At 43.0% G+C, this 20,749-nt stretch overlaps 2 protein-coding genes across 3 annotated transcripts; both read right to left on the reverse strand.

Moving 5' to 3' along the window:
* Positions 1–312: 312 nt before the first annotated feature.
* Positions 313–12,336, reverse strand: chodl (chondrolectin). The gene is made up of 8 exons (XM_055230186.1): positions 9,806–12,336; positions 3,998–4,170; positions 3,585–3,733; positions 3,047–3,204; positions 2,713–2,763; positions 2,198–2,254; positions 1,694–1,790; positions 313–1,550 (listed from the first exon to the last, which is right to left on the reverse strand). Exons 1-8 carry the CDS (start codon positions 9,885–9,887, stop codon positions 1,478–1,480), a joined length of 840 nt encoding a protein of 279 aa, XP_055086161.1. The 5' UTR covers positions 9,888–12,336; the 3' UTR covers positions 313–1,477.
* A 1,021-nt stretch (positions 12,337–13,357) lies between these two features.
* LOC117388036 (leucine-rich repeat-containing protein 30-like) lies at positions 13,358–19,216 on the reverse strand. 2 transcript variants are annotated; one of them, XM_033985483.2, is made up of 8 exons: positions 19,021–19,216; positions 18,489–18,638; positions 16,557–16,688; positions 16,186–16,299; positions 15,607–15,741; positions 15,087–15,220; positions 14,474–14,522; positions 13,358–14,158 (listed from the first exon to the last, which is right to left on the reverse strand). In XM_033985483.2, the coding sequence occupies exons 2-8, from the start codon at positions 18,588–18,590 to the stop codon at positions 14,006–14,008; spliced, it is 819 nt and encodes a 272-aa protein (XP_033841374.1). In that variant the 5' UTR covers positions 18,591–18,638; positions 19,021–19,216; the 3' UTR covers positions 13,358–14,005. The 2 variants fall into 2 exon arrangements, with proteins under 2 accessions (XP_033841374.1, XP_055086163.1); XM_055230188.1 differs by lacking the exon at positions 16,186–16,299 and having other exon boundaries at positions 13,445–14,158; positions 19,021–19,203.
* Positions 19,217–20,749: the final 1,533 nt, after the last annotated feature.

The raw sequence follows: 20,749 nt of genomic DNA on the forward strand, positions 1-20,749 counted from the left end.
TCTATAAGGACTACAAATATGAAACCTCTGGCAGACATATTTGAAGTCCTGTGGTCCTGACATTTCACTGATATCATACACTGTAGACTACAAACATGGAGCCTGATTTCTTTTAAATACATTTGCACCAATCTTGAATCTATGAAATCAGTGCAGAAGAATCTTATTTTTTACATTATTTTAACAGTGGCAAGTATTTAAATGTATTTTAGCTGCAAACCTGAACCAGAAAACTTCCTCTGGACTACAAACCTGGCCATCCTTTTTGTTGTGACTGAAGCTTTTGTCTCATACCCTGTGTTTTATTCTATAGTTTTATGGTAAATAAACAGATGAAACATGTGGTGTAAATGAGTTTATTTTGGACTTATCTCACAGCACAGCACTCGGTCAGATGAAGATTCACGACAGGACCAAGAACACGAGAAAACTTCAGAGGACTTGAACTGGGTCTTTGTGGGTTTAGAGCATAGACTGTGTAAAGAAGTGGGCTAAGTGTCACCTGCAGACTTTGGCTCCAGATGAAGCTCATGGAGGTTAGCAGTTATAGTGGTCAATTTGGAGCCGAGTTCCAGTAGCATGCGGTGACTTTTGTGAGCAGGTAAGCAGACATGGAGTGGATATCAATATTTAGTCAATGACAATTTAATAGTGCCACCTTTCACAGAAACTAAACTGCAAAGTAGTATATTTATTTTTACTGACATTAAATGCATATATACTGAGTCATTTTGAGTCACCGCACTCCACTGCTGAGCTCCATATTTGAAATTCTGACCGTGAGTATCATAGCAGCATAGAGCCAATCAGGAGTGAGGTTATTGAAGGCACGCCCTTTCTCGCCCGTAACGCTAGTTTAGCAGCGCTTAGCAACACTGTCAATAAAATCTGTTGCTAAGGCTAGCGGGAGCGACCTCGGTATTGTCTGACGTTAATGTTCATATCTACAGACAAAATAGTTAAATAAAAACCCCAGGATCATGTAAAGCAGGTGAACGTGAATATTTTTGTACCAAAATGATGAGTGTGACAGCAGCAGTTACAGAGAGAGGGGACACGGTTTTTCAGAGCCAAAGGAACTGGAAGTGTGACCATGCTCACTTCCTGTTTGGAAAACGGCAGCTAGTGGGACAGATATGTCCATTTAAATACACAGTCTATGGTTTGGACAAGTTTAACACAGATGTGAACCAGGTCTACACACAGGATTGAACCAAGTCTGAACTAGTTTATGATTTAAGTTATTTCAGAGGATTTCACTGAGAGTGAAATAGAATATATACAGTTTTATAATCAGGACTGGACTAGTGGTGAACCAGGTCTGAACCAGGTCTACACTGATCTGAACCAGTTTTAGAGAAAGTTCTTTGTATTGACAGGTGTAATAGATTGTAGCTTTAGCATCAGGTCTGTGCAGCCGAAGGAGATAGGAGCTAGGAGGTAGGAGCTAGGAGGTAGGCCATAGGAGGTAGGAGGCTCAGACGTGCGCTTTAGGAGACGAGGAGATCCACAGGTTTGATTGGTCGGCCGGAGTTTTGGAGCGAGATTTACTGTGGATAGACACAAAGTATAAGAACACATGCAGTTTATGTATTTATGTATCAGTTTATGACGTTTTTGTGCATATTTTAATTAAATTTTCAGTAGATATATAGTACATTTTGCAGTACTTGAGTATATTTAAAGTACTGACGTGTGGTGCAGTCTCTGACAACAGCAGCTTCCTGAGGCCACGAGAATCAGCAGCAGAAGAGGAATCGTAGGAATCACTATGTACAACAGCAGAGTACCTGAGGAGTATGCAAGTACTATTACTGCAAATGCTATTACTTCTAAATCACTTTGTACAACAGCAGAGTACCTATGTAGTGTACAAGTACTATTACTGCAAATACTACTACTAATACTACTGCTAATACTGGTACTTCGTATTTGTATTTGTCATACAGAACTTGTACTGCTCCTCCGTTTCGTGCTGTGGTTGTACTTTGGTAGTACATTGTACTGTATTTTTACTGTAGCTGTACTTTGTACAGTTGTTGTACTTTATAAGTACTTTGTACTGTGTTAGTACTTGGTGAGTACTTTGTACAGTGTTAGTATTTTGTGAGTACTTAGTGCTGTGTTAGTACTTTGTCAGTACTTAGTGTTAGTACTTTGTTAGTACTTTGTCAGTACTTGGTGCTGTGTTTCAGACCTGAGTCTGTGTCCTGGGTTTGAGGTGGAGCCTCTTTTTCTTTCTCTGGAGTCGACTCTGAAACAGAGAGATTTTATATATATATATATATATATATATATATATATATATATATATATATATATATATATATATATATATATATATATATATATATATATATATATATATATATATATATATATATATAAAGAAAAAAGATTTTTATAGCACGTCTCACTATATTAAATAAAAACATCAGCTGTAGTGCGCACTCAAGTGGCCGCTGACGTGAACTACACACAATTTAACATTAATGATGAGAACTGAAATCAGCGGTGTAGTTTTTAAATACTTTAATACCAATGTAAACGTTTATCTTAACTGCATTTAACGGTTACATTTTTTAATTCTTTTTTTTTTTTTTTTTTTTTTTTACATATTCGCGCATGCTCAGTAGACATTTTCCACAACGGTTGGGTTGTAGGGGTGGGGTCAGATTAGGGTTGTAGGGGTGGGGTCAGAGGTCATGTTACCTGTGGTCACTGTGAGATGTGGAGAGTCACTGTGAGTCCTGAGCTCTGAGTCTGAAACAACAATAACACATTACACTCTGAGACACAAGTACTGCAGTGCAACTATTATGAATACTACTCCTACTACTACTGTAGTACAAGTACTATGAATTCTACTACTACTGCAGTACAAGTACTATGAATACTAGTGCTACTACTGCCTGGAGTGCAGTTTAAACAGGAGGGTACAGCAACCCAGACCTCAGTATTAAAAGCACAACAGTATTTAGTAGCAGCAGAGAAAATACTTCCAATGTACTTGCAGTAGTAGCAGTAGTATTTGTAGTAGTAGTACCTGGGTGGTACTTGCAGATGAAGTTGTGCTTCATGTTGCAGCGGTCATCATTCCATTGGTGCAGATAAGCCCCGCCCACTCCAGGAAGTGCAGTGGGTTGATGGTACATGACCACACAGGCCTCGCCACCACACGACGGCTCATCCTCGTACCAGTGTCTAAAGTACACACACACACACACACACACACACACACATATATACATATATATACACACACATCAGAGTGCTGTCAAAGTACTGTGTAACAGGCTGTCGCACTACAACTTGTACTTGTAGCAGTGTCTAAAGTACATTTGTAAGTACTATCAAAGTACCAGTGTTTGAGTACACATGAGATAAACATTGTTAAGTACTGTCTCAAAGTACTGTCCAAGTACAGGCTGCCGCAGGGGGGCTCAATCTCGGACCAGTGTCTAAAATACACACATCAAAATACATCTGAAAAATATTCTCAGAGTGCTCTGTCAGAGTACTGTGTCAGAGTACTGTGTCAGAGTGCTCTGTCAGAGTACTGTGTATCTTTGTATTATATGTACCTGTATGTGGCGCTGCTGCCGTCGGTCCACTGGTACAGCCCGGGGCAGGACTGAGTCTGGTTCTGGTCCCAGGTCTCAGTCCGGGTCAGTCCGATCCAAAAGTCTCCGTCTGTGATCCCCGAGTCCGAGCCAGCACCAGAACGGAGCTCCTGAGCACACACCAGTTACATCAGATGCCCTCCCCATGTGTCAGATGTCCCCCCCTCTGTGTGTCTTATAGCGATGGGATTCTTGGCTTAGTTTAAAGTTCTTTCTCTCTTCTGTCTCTGTCATCTCTCCACTCTCTCTCACTCTCTCCCCCTTCTCTCACCCATATCCCCCCTCTCTCCCCCTCTTCTCTCTCTCTCTCTCTCTCTCCTCATCCCAACCCCCTCTCTCCTCTCTCTTTGCTCTCTCTCTCTCCTCTCTCTCACCTTTAGCAGTCTCTCGATTGTCCTCTGCTCCTCCTCAGACTCAATGCTCAGTAGCGCCCCCTTGTCTGTGTCACAGGCCTGCACCGCCTCAGAGAAGGACACCCTGCTGGTCACCGAGCGGAAGTACGCCATCTTATAACAGGGCTCGCCAGGAACCGGGCACACCGTCTGACCTAAGGAACTCAACACAACAATCAGAACCAGACAGAACCATCAGAACCAGAACCAAGAGGATTTTACCGAGCACACCATCTGACCCATAGACAGATTTGGAATACTAACCGATAGTATCATAGCAACCAAAGAGCCAATCAGGAGCAAGGGTGTTGAAGGTAACGCCCCTTCCCTTAGCAACGCTGTCAATTAAAGAAGGTGTCTGATTGGTCTGTTATTAATGTTCATATCTTGATTTAGAGACAAAATAGCAAAATAAAAATACCAGAATCTTGTAGAGTAAGTTAAAACAACATTTTAAGGTCAGAATGATGAGAAAGAGGCCACGGTTCACGGAAAATGAATTGGATCCATAGTCGATGGAGCCGAATCACACCCATGCTCTCTTCCTATTTGGAACACAGTGGCTAATGGATTAGTTATGTCCAGAGATATATAGGAGAATATGGTCAGACCCGAAGAACCAGAACAGGTCCAAAACTATTAGAACCACAGAACCAGGAAGACCCCATGGGACCCCTGATCCTATGGAACATCTGGGAGAACCAGGACCAAAGGAAACAGGGGTGGAAATAACCTGCCCTTTGCAGTGACATCATGCCAAGGGTATCATGTATCTATGGTGGAATGTTCAGCAGTTACCATGGTGACACAATGGAAAGTCTCACACACACTGCCAAAAATGTTTTGAAATAGTCTGAAACCCAAGAAAAAAAAAAAAAATGTAAACAGTACATTTTCAGGAGCCTGTGATCAATCCGAGCGTCCATGGTCCTGTTCAGGTGTTTGATTTTTAACAAAAAGGTGAGAGTGACTAACTGAAAAACTGTTGGCTAATGCTAGCTAGCTCGTGACAGTAATGTTATTTAAGAGTGACTTCAGCTGCAAAGTATCAATTATTAGGTGCATATTATGATCAGGTTTTCCTGATTTCAGTATCCAGGTTAAGCCAAGGGATGAGCTAACTACACTGAAACTAACACACCTACTGTTTACAGTTTCTGTTTGTTGACAAGGTCTATTGAACTACACTAAGTGTGCACTATGCCTGAGACATACTTCACATAATCATCCAGACCCCTAATGGGTGCTCTCACACCTGTTGGCTCACTGGCTAGCACTATTGATTTCCTTGTTTTGCTTTGGGCCAGAGGATGGAGTATAGGAGATGGATGATGTCTAAGCCCCCCATTCCTGTGCAAAAATATATTTCTTTCCCGACAAAAATGGCCTCTTTAACTCCTCTCTTAAACCATTTCTTTTTCTTTTCTGTCTTCAAAGGAGTGGTTAGTGTCTTTGAGATGGAGATGCACAGAAGACTGGTGTCCTGTGTTGCTCTTGTGTTGGTGTTGGTTCATTCTCTTATGAAGTGGCTGTTTAATTTCTCCAGTGTAATGCTCACTGTACTCTACACTACACTGAATGGAGTAGACTACATTACTTTGTTTATGGCTCTGGGTTTTGTCGTTTAGATAAACCAGTTTCTGTGTATTAAAAAGATCAGAATTTAATATTGTCTGAAAATTCTCTGAAGTTTTTCAGACACACCCGCTGTGTAAGGAATAGTTACACCTTTCCTTGAAGGTTCAGATCCCCTGTTGTTCTGTTTTTTAGCTTTCTGAGATCTACTGAAGGGCAACTTTGGATATCCACAAGCCGAGAGGGATTTCTCCACATGTTGTTCTTCTTCCACTTTTCCTTCAGTGTTGTAATGTTTGAATAATTCTGAGTTTGTGCTGCAGTGGATGGTGTGAATCAAAAGGTATTGGTCAGTATGTGGGCTTTCTGAAGACTTCTACTTGGAGTCGCTGGTCCTCTCCTGTAGTTACTACTGCAGCACACATTTGAGCCTGAACGATTATGCAAAATATGACTCAGGCGTACTTCAATAGACCTAGCCAACAAACAGAAACTGTAAACAAACAGGTGTGTTAGTTTCACTGTAGTGAGCTCCTCTCTTCAGACAGATATAAGGCAGTGTCCACCAGTGATCTGACCAGAACTGAAGAAGCGGCTTGGATGAGCACCGAAACAGACAGATTTTACTTTTGGCTAGTACTAGGGGTCAGACAAGGGATTACACAGACATCTTTACTCCTATAACTTTTGTCCAGTTGAAGAATACATTTTTTCTTTTGCTATGGGTCACACCTGGACGACTGAGGGATTATGGATTATCATCTTTATTTTAACACAATCTGACCAAATCTGACTTAGTAGGAAATGCAACAGGTGAGCTGATTTGTGCTGTTAAACAAGTCACTCTCAAATAACACTACAGTCACAAGCTAGATGGCATTAGCCAACAGGTTTTTTTTTTCATTTGGTCACTTTAATCCACATATGTCAAACTCAAGGCCCGTGGGCCAAATGCGGCCCGCCATGTAATTTTATGTGGCCCGCGACAAAGTAAATTAAAAGGTATGATTGTTTTAATATGTCAGTTTATCATTAGATACACAGTTAAACAGCCATTTTTTCTTATCTATGCAAATCCATCTGCAGTATTTGTAACTTGAATAAGTAATAAATATAGAAATGGTTAATCAACAAGATTCAAAAGTAGCTGCATTTATTTGACATTAAATTTGATTGCATTTAGTGACATTTATCTTACAGTGAGTTATATCTGGCCCTTTGAGAGCGGCCATTTTGTTGATGTGGCCCTTTGTGAAAATGAGTTTGACACCCCTGCTTTAATCTTTTTGTTGAAAAAGGACCATAAATGCTCATATTGATCACAGGCTCTAGAAATTGTGCTTCTTAAATTCATTTGGGTTTTTTTCTTGAGTTTTCAGACTAGCCTTACTAAAAACTTATCAGGCTGTGTTTGCTAATGTGTGCATTGTGTCACCATGGTAACTACTCAACGTTCCGCCATGCACATACATTCAGAACACCCCGGGTGGTATGTCACTACAAAGTATCAATAAACAGATACAGCACATGACAGTAGAATAAAACCCAGCAGTGGGCTCAATTCTGTGTAATATCTGTATGTCTGTGTCTGATCTGGAGCTGTGAGGGTGCTGTATTTGGCTGGGCTCTGAGCAGGGTTGCCAGGTTTTCAGAGAGCAACAAGCAAGTAAGCCTTTGAAGAAAACCCAAAACAAGCCCCCTGAGCCCCACAAAAAAGCCCCAAAAAGCATTTAAATCAGACCCATTCTGTAAACTGGACTTTTCAGAGCTTGTAACCATGTTATAGTCATTTCCTTCTCATTGACCCTCTGAAGTTGCTTTTGGAGTGATTCATTCATATTTGAGTAATCTCTAATCTCTTCTTCTAATCTTATTTTCAAGAGGCAAAATCTTATTTACAAAACGCCCGTTTTCACCTCCACCGGTACACGGCCACTGTGACATTCTTACTTATTTCTCTAATTGTCTTTTCTTAATCGGTGACACATGTAGGATTCAACAGCATTGAGTAGTAATTTTGGTACAAATGAAAAAAATGCACTGCTCGCTAGTGTGATGTGCAGCTATTAAAATGTGCAAATTATAACACAATGATCCACACGTGTCATAGATTATAACTATAGAGCAGACAAGCACAGTATGTCTGATTTAAATGTTGTGTCAGCTGAATCAGTGCTAATGAGATGTGCATATTTATTAGCATATTTAACATCAATAACAACTTGTGAAGCAGAATTGATAAATGACAACTTTTATCACTTTTATGTGAAAGTGCCTCTCGGGAACAAGCCCAAAAACACAACCCGCGGCTCTCAGCATTTACAAGAGACTTTCCAAAAAAAAAAAAAAGATGCCCAAGTCGTTACAAAGAAGTAGACTTGGCAACTGTAGTAGTTTTATGGATACTAGTGGCTAGTGGGTGCAGTGTGTGTGTGGGGGGAATTAGGGTGAGGGTAGGGGATAGATACTCAGGGGGTGGGTGCAGTGTGTGTGTGGGTGTGTGTGAGTGTGTGTGTGGGGGTGTATGTGCGTGGGTGGGGGTGTGTGTGTGTGTGTGTGTGTGTGTGGAGGTTATGGGTGCTGTGTGTGTGTATTAGTTTGAGGGTGGAGAATAAGATTCTCAGGGGTGGGTGCAGTGTGTGTGTGTGTGTGGGGGGGGGGGGGGGGTATGGGTGCTCGGTGGTGTGTGTGTGAGCATTAGGGTGAGGATGGGGGTTGTATTCCCGGGGGGGCTGTAAGCGCTGATTAATCGTGTTAAAGACAGACTGAGCTACTTTAAGTGATTAGCTGCATTCTCTTCTGCAGCATCATCACTTTACCCCCCTCCACCCCCAACCCCCCAACGCCCACCCACACGCACACACACACACACACCCCCACACACTCATGCACACACCCTCCTCTCTGTATATACTGTATATATTACACTGAGTCTCCCACACACAGAGCTGATCATCACTCTAGCGCTCTCCTCTGTCTGCTCAGACTGTGGCTGTGTTTCAGGTGACGTCACAATATTGTATAGACCAATCATATTTAATACAAAGGAGGGCAGCTAAAATGAATATTGTTCAAATGCAGATTTGTGTTGTAATACAGTGAGTTCTTGGGTCTAGGCACTAATAGAAACGATCAGATTCATTTGTGAATTTACCTCTTGGATATTTCATGACAATGTACAATGTGATCAATAGTAACTGTCTCTGTCCCATCTGTGAGTATGAAATCACATATTTAACCTGAGCTGGAGATGGATCAGAACTCTCAGGTGGAGTTTGCTGGGTAAGTGTCAGATTGTAGACGTGTTGACCTGGTTTATGGTTAATATCTCTGTACTGAGCCTATCTACATGAGATACAAACTGGCACAGAGTTCAGTGTCTTCTCTGCAGGTATAAATGAACAAAAGTCAAATGATTTTCTCACAACAGCTTCAAAAAGTGGAGCCATTATTCAACCTTAAAGACGTGATGAACAGATGAGAAGGACTAAACCAGAACTAAACCAGGATTAAACCAGGACTAAACCAGGACTAAACCATGACTGAACCAGTACTAAACCAGGTCTAAACTAGGTCCTTTTCTGAGGCTCAGAGAGATTCTTGTTTTAGAGCTGAAGTCTGGATCATATTTCTTTAGATTCCCTGATTCAATTTAAACTCTTCTCCCTCTACGACCCAGAAACCGGTCTGAGACCAGATCTGAACCAGGACTAAACCAGGGCTAAACCAGGATTGAACCAGGTCTAAACCAGTACCGAATCAGAACTAGACCAGGTCTAAACCGGATTTAAAGTTGGACTAAACCAGGACTGAATCAGGACCTAGCCAGGACTGTACCAGGTCTAAACCAGGTCTGAGACTGGGTCTAAACCAGGACTACACCAGGTCTACACCAGGACTAAACTCGCATTCTAAACAGGATTAAACCAGGTCTAAACCTGGTCCAAACAGGTCTCTGATTCATGAGGAGTGACTCATATCACCAGTAAATGGACGCGATCCTCTTACACAGATGTTCCTCAGAGACTCAGGTCTGACTCAAAACAACTCTTTCTTTTTTCTTTAAACAATAAACATTTGAAACATGATTTTAAACATTTATGAAACCGAACTAACTCTGGACTCACATGTTTGAGTTGGTTCTACACAGTTCTTTCTCCTCTGTGTAAACAGACACATTAAACCAGAGTTTGGGTTCAGTTAATCCCGACTCACCGCTGACGACTCTGGCTCCATCTCCCGCGGTGACCACCATCAGTGTCACCATGACAACGGCCAGATCGCACCGGACCAGCATCGCCAGGTCTTCACAAAATCTTCACCAAATTTAGAGACCAGGTTCAGACCAGGTCTAGACCAGGTCCAAGAACGGGTCCAAGAACGGGTCCGAGAACGGGTCCGAGAACGGGTCCGAGAACGGGTCCGGACCAGGTCCACAGAGCGGTATCAGCTTCAAAAAAAGTCCATTGACTTGTGAATGCTCAGGGCTGCAACTCCATCCTCCTCATATGTCTCCTAACTCCTCTCCTCTGAAAGCTCCTCTGAAGTTTCCTTCCCCCTCGTGTCCGCCAATGCCTCCTTGTTTGTCTCCTTAGATACTTTCCTAAAGTCCCCCCCAGTTTCCTTATCTCCTCAGATGCTTCCTCTCTTGCCTCCCTGTCTCCTTAGATATGCCTTATGTCCTCAGATGCCTCCTTTTTTGTTTCCTTAGATGCTTCCTTGTTTCCGTGTCTCCTCAGATGCCTCCTCTCTTGCCTCCTTGTCTCTTCTTCTCTCGTGTCTGCTCTGAGGAGCTTGTTCTCCTGTTCTGGGATGCTCTGTGAGGCCCCTCCCACTTTTAAATGCATCAGTGTGTGTGTCTGTGTGTGTGTGTGGTTTGTGTTAGTGTGTTTGGGTTTGTGTGTGTTTCTCAGTGTGGGGACTTAACTTTGCACACACTCACATCACAAGGACCAGACTCCCTTTATTATCAGAGCTACGGTTGCTTTAAAAACACATTCAAATTTGGGTTCAAATAGGTTACGGTTAGGGTTTAAAGAGGAGGTATTGTGCAAAATCTACTTTTTGGAGCTTTTCTACCATGTTATAATGTTGTTACCAAATCAAAAACATGTACAAGGCTCTGTTGTGATAGTGTTCTGAAGGGGGTTTGAGGGGAGCGAAGGGAGGTCAGACAGAGAATGTCAAGAACAAAAGTGAAACTTACAAAACAGAATAATAGATAGTTTTAGGCAAATTTAGCATTATCAGATTTAGGTTAAGGTTAGACAAGTAAAGACAAGCAGGAATGGGCAGCTGGAGGGCATCTGACACAGTGGTGCAGGTGTCTTTCAGTTGGAGGGTTAGGGTGAGGAGCAGTTGGAGAAAATCTGATTAAAATTCTCACATTTCAGAAATAATCAAATCAGCTCAAGCTTCCATCTCCTCAGACGCCTCCACGGCCATCAGCAAGAGTCCAGGTTTAGACAGGGTTTAGACCGGGTTTAGACAGGTTTAGACCGGGTTTAGATGGGTTTAGACCGGGTTTAGACAGGTTTAGACCGGGTTTAGATGGGTTTAGACTGTGTTTAGACAGGTTTAGACCGGGTTTAGATGGGTTTAGACCGGGTTTAGACAGGTTTAGACCGGGTTTAGATGGGTTTAGACTGTGTTTAGACAGGTTTAGACCGGGTTTAGATGGGTTTAGACCGGGTTTAGATGGGTTTAGACCGGGTTTAGATGGGTTTAGACCGGGTTCAGATGGGTTTAGACCGAGTTTAAACCAGGTTTAGACAGGGTTTAGACCAGGTTTAGACCGTATTTAGACCAGGTTTAGACCGTGTTTAGACCGAGTTTAGACTGGGTTTATACCGGATTTAGACCAGATGTAGACTGGGTTTGTAGTAGACGAGGTTCAGACTGGAGAGTCGTCACTTATATCCGGTTTAGTCCTCAAACACCTCCACAGGCCCTCAGCAAGACCTAGACCGAGAGAGTCCTGCTTTAGACCTGAAATAGTTCTCAGACGCCTCCACAGCGCACTCAGAGACCGACAAAGTCCTGGTTTTGTCTTGGTTAAATCCTGGTTTAGGGTGGATGATCGCTCGTTTAGTGTGGGGGAGGCAGGCAGCAGTTATGGTGTGTGTGTAGTAGTGTGTGTGTGTGCATTTAAGAGCAGGGTGGGAGGGGGGGCATGTTTTGTCTTGATCACTTTTATTGATCTGTGTTAGATTCTAATGAGTCCATTTTCCATCACAGACCCACAACCTCCCAGCCCCAGCTGAGACCTCTCCAGACCTGCTATAGCCCTGGTTTAGTTCTGGTTTAGTCCATGTCTGGTCCTGATTTGGTCCTGATCTGGACCTGACCTAGACCTGGTCCTGCTCTGGTCCTGGTCTGGTTCTAGTCTGGTCCTGGTCTGGTCCTGGCCCAGACCTGGTCCTCTGCTCTAGTCCTGGTTTGGTTTTAATCTGATTCTTGTCTGGTCCTGGTATAGACCTGGTCCTTGTCCTGGTCTAGACCTGGTCCTGGTCTGGTCCTGCTCCTGGTCTGGTCCTGCTCCTGGTCTAGACCTGGTCCTGTTCTGGTCCTGTTCCTGGTCTAGACCTGGTCCTGGGTCGATGTCTGAATCAGAGCCTGTGAGGATCTGACACGTCTCTGACCAAACGTCAATAAAACGCATTATTATTATAATCAGATATAACACAGGATATACAGAGACCAGAACTGAACCAGGACTGGACCAGGTCTGGACTTGGTCTGGACTTGGTTTAAACTAAGACTAAACCAGGTCTGAACCATTTCTGAAACTGCTATAAATCAGGTCTAAACCAGGTCTAAACCAGGTCTAAACCATGTCTAAACCAGGTCTAAACCAGGTCTAAACCAGGTCTAAAACAAGGTCTAAACTAGGTCCAAACCAGGAATAAACTAGGACTTAACCATGTCTAAATCAGGACTAAGTACTCTGTAGTTGTAGTGATGTAATGCAGATCTCAGATCGATACATAGTTGGAAGCCTCTCCCTTGTGCACGCTCCTGGCACGTGCACGCTCCTGGCTCGTGCACGCTCCTGGCACGTGCACGCTCCTGACTCGTGCACATATTAGTGCATGTTGGCAGAAACAGTGGATAAATGAAGCAGAATTCTTTCTCCTCATCTCCTCATCTCCTAGCTCCTTGTCTCCTCTCTCCTACTTCCTTATTTCCTTTTCTAAGGAGGGTTCATGGAAAAGTCATGCTTCGATTAAAGCCAGTTTAACATAAACGACATCGACCCACAAGAAACAGAACCACGAGTCCTGCTTTAGACCTGGTTTAGTTTTGGTTTAGTCCTGCTTTAGACCTGGTTTAGTTTTGGTTTAGTCCTGGTTTAGACCTGGTTTAGTCCTGGTTTAGTCTTGGTTTAGACATGGTGTAGTTCGGAGTTAGTCCTCATTTAGTCCTGGTTCAGTCCTGGTTCAATTCTGGTTTAGACCTGGCGTAGTCCTAGTTTAGTCTTGGTTTAGACCTGGTTTAGTCCTGGTTTAGACCTGGTTTAGTCAGTCTTGGGTTAAAACAGTATTTATTTATTTCAAAATATTCATTATACACTTTTGAATACAAAAACAGTCAGTGTATTACTGTTAAAAATGTTAACTTAAAGTGTGACAACTGTGACAATTTACACATTTTTCTGATACTTACTGTTTTCTTATACTTAAAAAAAAAAAGTCAGTTTTGAGTCAGGAAGTAAAATTTTAACCCTAAAAAAGTACATTGTTAGTAAAACATAATTGTCTTAAGTGTGTTTTGATAAATAGTGTGTGACCTGTTATAGGCATGTTACACTAAACACTGACGGTTAAAGTTAAAAATCTACTTTTTGAGCTTTCTACCATGTTAAAATGTTTTTCCCTCATCAAAAGTGTGGCCTGAAGCGTTTATAGACGCGTCAGCTGTATGATCCTCTACAAGGCTCCGCCCACAAGCCTACGTCACCCATGCTCCCATACTCCTCCATAAATATACCAAAAGCAGGATAAAAATCTGTACACAACAACTGGACACACCTGTGCAGTAGTTTCATTAGTGGCATGTACAGTGATTGTAATGCGACATCACTCTGCAGGGGGAGTGACTTAGCAAAGGGAGGGAAGACAATGGAGTGTCAAAAACAAAAGTAAAAGCAAAATACCCCAGAAGTTAAATACCCCCTTTTTAATGACGGCTGAGTAACACACAACTCTGATATTAAGTAAATGTGATGTAAATAGTTCCATCTGATGTGAGTAATCTGACTTCTCTCTGACTCTTCACACCTGAGCAGGTTTAAACAAAGAGAGTTACATTCAGATGGGGCCCACATCCATCCAACATCTCACTGGACTTAGGGGAGGGTCTGGACTCAGTCTGGTCTCTGGTCCTGGTCTGGTGCTGATCTGGTCCTGGTCTGGTCTATGCGGGGGTCCTGAGGTAGCTGTACAGCGCATTCAGCCCTCCCTCCAGCACCTCCTTAGTGGGCTTCATCAGAGGGTTGTGGAGAATGTGCAGACCTGAGTCCAGAGGGTGACAGGCCAGTCTGCGGAGCCCCGTCAGCTGATGGAACTCCTGCAGAGAAGAACCAGAGGAGAACCAGAGGAGAGCCAGAAGAGAGCAAGAGGAGAACCAAAGAGGAACCAGAGGAGAACCAGAGGAGAACCAGAGGAGAACCAGAGGAGAACCAGAGGAGAACCAGAGGAGAGCCAGAGAGGAACCAGGGGAGAACCAGGGGAGAGTCAGAGGAGAACCAGTAGAGAACCAGAGAGGAACAAGAAGAGAGCCAGAAGAGAACCAGAGGAGAGCCAGAGGACAGTCAGAGGAGAGCAGGTCAGAACCAGAGGAGAACCAGACTGGGTTCAGTTAAAATGATAAATGTGTTTTTACCTGAGGAACATCTTTGATGTCATTGAAGTCAACATTCAACAGCTCCAGGCTGAAATACAGATCATGTTCAGTCATGGTTTAGTCCTGGTTAAGACCTGTTTTAGTCCTGATTTAGTCCTGGTTTATACCTGGTTTAGATCTGGTGTAGTACGTGGTTTAGTCCTGATTTAGTCCTGATGTAGTTCTGATGTAGTCCTGGTTTAGTCCTGGTTTAGTCTTGGTCTACTACCTGCTCAGTTTAAGCAGGACCTTGGGCAGACTGGTCCTAGATTAATCCAGGTTTATTCCTGGTTTAGACCCATTTTAGTCCTGGTTTACTCCTGGTTCAGTCCTGGTTTAGTCCAAGCGCCTGCTCAAGTTGCACAGAGCTTTGGGCAGGCTGCTCCTGGTTTAATCCTGCCTTAGTCCTGGTTTAGTCCTGATCTAGTTCCTGGTTCAGTCCCGGTCTACTCCTGGTCTAGTCCCTCTTTAGTCCTGGTTTAGTCCTGGTTTAGTCCTGGTTTAGTCCTGGTTCAGTCCCGGTCTACTCCTGGTCTAGTCCCTCTTTAGTCCTGGTTTAGTCCTGGTTTAGTCCTGATTTAGTCCTGGTTTAGTCCTGGTTCAGTACTGGTACCTGCTCAGGTTGCACAAGGCTTTGGGCAGGCTGTTCAGGTGATTTCCCTCCAGGATTAAGATCCTGAGCTCTGTCAGGTTCTGGATGTTCTCTGCCAGGTTCTCCAGGAGGTTCCAACCCAGGTCAAGAAACACCTGAGAGAAATGGGTCAGAGTTGCATTATGGCTATTGTAGTCACAGACTCCTCCTGAGACTGTCCCATAGATGGTGGCCTATAAAGAAGTGGACATAAGCCTCATTTCCACTGGTTTGCTTTAGAAAGGATCGGAACCATACCTCCCTGTTTCAAGGGTCCGAGGCAGACCCTGGAGGGTACTAGCTCCTAGAGAGGTCTGACCCCTGGAGGGTACAACAAAACTAAGCTAGCACGAATGAATGAAATAAAACCAAAGTGACAAGTCTGACAGCAGCAGTTACAGAGAGAGGGGCAAAGGAGTTTGATAGAAAGTGAATTGGAGCCAGAGTCAATGGAGCTCTGCAGTAGTGATGTAGTAGTGGTGCATTATGGGAGCTGTAGTACCAGACTCCTGAGGCTGTACACACAGGTGGGCAGTTGGCTAAACTGGTTGTTGCTCAGGTTGAGTTTCCTCAGGTTGAGGAGGTTTGACAGAGTCCAGGGCAAAGATCGCAGCTGGTTCTGAGACACACTGAGGACCTGAAACAAAGACCATGAAACACCAGGGTTAGGCCTGGTTTAGTCCTGGTTTAGACCTGGTTTAGAATGGGGTTAGACCTGGGTTAGGTCTGGGTTAATCCTAGGCTACGTTTTTTTAAATAGAAAGTGAATTAGAATGTGGCCGCTAGCAGGTGAGAGATGTCCATTTATATATAAGGTCTATGGAGCAAACCAGTGCAGGAAATGGACCAAATTCATTTAACATAGTAGAGTTAGATAAAAGTTGTAGTAGCAGTGGTAGTAGTAATACTTGTAGTATTATTTAATATTTGTAGTACTGTACTTCAGTAGTAGCACTAGTAGCAGTAGTGCTTCAGTAGTATGTAGCAGTACTTCGGTAGTATTTGTAGTAGTAGTTCAGTAGTATGTAGCAGTACTTCAGTAGTATTTGTAGTAGTACTTCAGTAGTACTTGTACCAATACCTCAAGTTGTGTACACTGTCCCAGCTCCTCTGGGATTTCTGTGAGTTTGTTTCTGGATAAAAACAGAACTCTGAGCCTCTGCAGTGCCCCCACTTCTGAAGGAAGAGAACACACCTACGGAACATCAGAGACATCAGAGCTAAACCAGGTCTAAACCAGGTCTAAAGCAGGTCCAAACCAGGATTAAACCAGGACTAAACTAGGACTAAACAAGAATTAAGTTCTGGTTCAGTCCTGTTTTAGTCCTGGTACAATCCTAATTTAGACCTGGCTTAGATCTGGTCTAGTGCGTGTTTAGTCTTTGTTAAGTCCTGGTTTAGTCCTGGTTTAGACCTGGCTTAGTCCTGGCTTGGTCCTGGTTTAGTTCTGACCTGGTTGCCCCACAGGTTGAGGACTTGCAGGTTTTTGAGGACACAGATTTGAGGAGACACAGAGCGCAGACAGTTGAGGGACAAGTTCAGCTTCTGCAGATCAGACTGAGACCAGGCCTCTGCCGGGACATCCTACAAAGTAGAGAGAGTACCTCAGAGAGTACCTCAGAACCCCACCCACACATACAGAGATAGAGGAGAAAGAACTTCAGAGACTACCTCAAAGAGTACCTCAGAACCCCCAAAACCCCCCACAGACATACTGAGAGAGAGGAGAGGGTACCTCATAGAGTATCTCAGAGAGTACCTCGGAACCCCGAGGACCCACACACAGATAATACACCCCATACACACATACAGAGAGAGCGACTGAGACCATGCCTCAGAGGGGACCTTCTGAAAGAAATGTCTCAGAGAGTATCCCAACAAGACTACCCCAAACCCCCAACATCCCAACATACGGAGTCGGGATCTTAGTTCAGATCTCCTGAAAGGAGAGAGAGTACCTCAGAGAGTACCAAACAAGTGCCTCAGACGCGACCTAAAGAGAAGAGAGAGTACCCCTCAACATCCCACACAAATAAACAGAGAGGAGAGAGTACCCCAACACCTCACACACACATTGCGACCACGAATATCATGGTAACCAAAGACTCAATGGGGAGAGAGGGTGGTGAAAGTCTCTTCCTGCCAACATCACTGGTTTAGCAGGGAGCTGGAGCTTAGCAACACTGTCAATCAAACCTGTTGCTAACGACAGCACGAGCAATCTTGGGAAAAGAAGGTACTTGAGTTACGGACAAAATAGTCAAATAAAAACCCAGAATCATGTGGGTTTTTATTTTGACATTTTGGTTTTAAACAAACTGTTTAAAACCAAAATGTCGACAGAGCCAAATCGTGCCCATGCTAACCTGCAGCTGGCAGGTTAGCTCAAGCCTCTGGGGTCTAAACATGGCCACACATTGAAGTGAATGGGCTGTTCTCAATAGCGCATGTCGTGAGTTTAGCCTTTAGTGGCTAGCTACATCAGGTTCTGCTCTGCCCATTGACCATGTGCAGTTGAGCTACCCCCCATGTGGGAGGAAAGGGAATAATAAATATAAAAAATATATATTTATAAATTCTGAATGATAATGTTTTTGCACTTCTGAGCCATGTTCTAAACCTGTGGCTTGTTCATGACAGTTGGGCTCGTTCACATCGCTCACGTGCTCATTCATGTCCATGTGAACACTCTAACCAATCAGAGCTTGAGCTTAGCTATAGCGGACAGAGAGTGTAGCCAAAACTAACGATTAAAAAACATTTTTTTAAAGACAACAGACGGATTTAGAGCTGAGAAAAAGTTTATGATCTGAAAATAGGTCAAAATCACCACAAAATTCGACCTGTGTGAAAGCTGTAGGTGGCCTGCCTGTCCCTGTCTGTCCCTGTCGGTCCCTGTCTGTCCCTGTCTGTCTCTGTCTGTCCCTGTCTGTCCCTGTCTGTCTCTGTCTGTCCCTGTCTGTCCCTGTCTGTCTCTATCAGCTGAACACGAGCTGTTTGTGATTACTCTACGAGAAAAATCCTTTCTGTGCAGGAGGGATTTTTTGTTGTAGTACCAATGAGTGGTCACTAATCTGACTCGAGACAGCTCTAAGCAGCAATACCCTGTCCAGTTATTTTAATAAATCCATGGGATAGCTCTGTCCAGAGTTGTATACAGTCTGTGATACGGGGCGTTATCTTTAACAGCCTTGCTTCTCATTGGCTCTTTGGTTGCTATGGTACTCTTGTTTCCAAATATGGAACTTGGCTTCAGATTAGCCGCTATTACTGCTAGCCTTGATGAACTTTAATTTGGAGCTGAACACTGTGGTTGACGTCACTCCCGTCACTTTATACAGTCTATGGTCCAGGACCTAGACCCAGGACCAGACCGGGTCTTACCTTGAGTCCTCTTCGGGTTAGGTTCAAGACCAGACTGTGCTTTGGGGCTGGGTCCTCCTTTGGTTCTGGGGGTGGTTTCTTCTTACACAGACCAGAGCCCATCCTGGACCTGGTTCAGTTCTGGTTTAGTCCTGGTTTAGTCCATGTTTCCTGTAAAGAGTAACTTGTAGTGACATTACACTGGGGGTGTTCTACATATGTCTCTAAGGTGGAATGTTCAGAAGGCAAGAGAGACTAACTGAAAAACACTTGGCTAATGTTTGTGACTGTAATGTTATTTGAGAGGGACTTGTTTAACAGCACAAATCAGCTCAACTGTGTAGTTCCAGCTAAGTCAGTTCTTTATGGTCAGATTTAGTTAAAATATATTAAATACATATATTAAAATATAGCTCAGAGTCTAACTTGAGTAACAGAGCTTCAGACAGAGTAGTGTTTCTAGTTAGCATCACATTCCCAGGGAATGTTGATGACATCAGCTGCAAAGTATCACTATAAGTATGTAAATATTTATTGATAAATTCAGTTTTACCTGTGAAAATGGGCGGGGCTTCACTCCAGAGTCATGTGACCTGTCAGCACTTCTGTGATTGGCTCATTTAAAGTGGTTTTGGATCTGAGTCCTGGTCTAGTTCTGGTCTAGTCCTGGTGTAGTCCTGGTCTAGTCCTGTTTTAGTCCGGTCCTGGTCCAGCTGCTCTGGTCCATTACTCTGAACTGAAGATACTGTGTCAGAACTGACCAGTCACAGGGCAGCAGGATTAACCAATCAGGGGGTGGGATTACAGTGGTGACCCTTGACCTTCTTAGTGTTTACTTTCATTAATAGAATCATGCCCCCCCCTTCTGAAAATATTTGAGGAGGAACGAGAAATGGTGTGATAGGTCATTACACTGCTGTCATCTGAGGTGTCTGTTGAAAGGTCCTATATTACACAACATGACGCTTGAGAAATTAAGTCATGTTATAATGTCCTCTTCAAAAACACACCTGGAGTTGTGTTTTAATTCATTCATACATGTTTGAGTAACACTTTGTTATTAGTCTGTCTACATTTTCAAAGCTCAAAATGCTCTGTTCCACCTTGTGACATCATGTAGTGGTAGTTTTCAAGTTCACAGCTCCTTTTGCCTTTAGTTCAGAGATTGGCAGTTCCAGGGCTGAAATTATCCAAATGATTCTAGTGAAGGTGTGTGAAGTTTAAAAACACATTGGAGCACTTCCTGTAATACCACTCAACATCACAAGAGAGAAGAACTCAGCCTAAATCTGCAGGTTTGTGTGTTAAACATGTGTGAATGAAACAAAGGTGAGGGTGGTCAGTGCAATAAACATAACCAGAATGGAGAAAAGCTCAGATTTTAGTCTGTTTCTTGGTTAAAAGCTTAGTGTAGTTTTATTTATTTTCACTTGGTAAAAAAATATAAAATAAGATGCTTTATACAATAGAATGAGAAGGACGATTGCCAAAAACCCCCAGGAGGATTAAAATGTGGTAACCTCCAAATAAAATGAACAAGGCTCTACTAAAACTGTGCAAAACAGTGAAAAATGGTGCAAAATGTTTATGCTTATGAGAGATAAAATACATCAATACTGAAGAAAAACAGAGTTTAAAAAGTTACATACTGTGGCTTTAAAACTTCCATCAGAAGTTAGAGCTTCTAAAAATATATTGAACCAAAATCTGGTACAGCTGATGGATTTGAAATGATGAACTGTTCACTTGTGCTGCTCAGCCCTGTGTGTTTGACATGTCCTTTTATTTCGAGGTCCTATATTAAACAAAATTGACTCTTGTGAGATTCCTCCTCAGAAACACATGTGCAGTTGTGTTTTGTTTCTTTCACACATGTTTGAGCGACCCTTCATCATTAGTCTGTCTACATCTCCAAAGATTAAAATGCTCTGTTCCACCTTGTGATGTCATTCAGTGGTAACTTTCAAGTGAACATTGGAGCACTTCCTATATTACCACATCACAAGGTGGAACAGAGTGTTTTCTGTTTGAGAGCAACTCAATATGTAGGGTTCATGTGTTAAACATGTGTGAATGAAACAAAACACAACTACAGGTCTGTTTGTGATGAGGAAACATAACACAGATCAGAAAAATGTGAAATATGGGCCTTTAAATATTAATGTAAGAAAACATCTGGTTCTGAAACTGAATTAAACAGATGGACTGTGCTGAATACTTAAAGTCTCTGTACCTGATTTTTACTTCTTAAAAAGGTTACAAACAGAACTAGTTTGTTTTAA

The sequence above is a fragment of the Periophthalmus magnuspinnatus genome, chromosome 20 (genome assembly GCF_009829125.3).
Source record: "Periophthalmus magnuspinnatus isolate fPerMag1 chromosome 20, fPerMag1.2.pri, whole genome shotgun sequence".
In the NCBI taxonomy this organism is placed as follows: Eukaryota; Metazoa; Chordata; class Actinopteri; order Gobiiformes; family Gobiidae; genus Periophthalmus; species Periophthalmus magnuspinnatus.

Excerpts from the sequence above, each read along its gene's own strand:
- chodl (XM_055230186.1), bottom strand. The coding sequence starts at position 9,887 with ATGCTGGTCCGGTGCGATCTGGCCGTTGTCATGGTGACACTGATGGTG. Across the intron at positions 2,764-3,046 it reads CATCTGCAAGTACCACCCAG|ACTCAGAGCTCAGGACTCAC; the intron begins GTACTACTACTA and ends TTGTTGTTTCAG. Across the intron at positions 1,791-2,197 it reads AACCCAGGACACAGACTCAG|GTACTCTGCTGTTGTACATA; the intron begins GTCTGAAACACA and ends CATACTCCTCAG.
- LOC117388036 (XM_033985483.2), bottom strand. The coding sequence starts at position 18,590 with ATGGGCTCTGGTCTGTGTAAGAAGAAACCACCCCCAGAACCAAAGGAG. Across the intron at positions 15,221-15,606 it reads TGTACAGCCTCAGGAGTCTG|GTGTTTCTTGACCTGGGTTG; the intron begins GTACTACAGCTC and ends CATTTCTCTCAG. Across the intron at positions 14,159-14,473 it reads ACATCAAAGATGTTCCTCAG|GAGTTCCATCAGCTGACGGG; the intron begins GTAAAAACACAT and ends TCTTCTCTGCAG.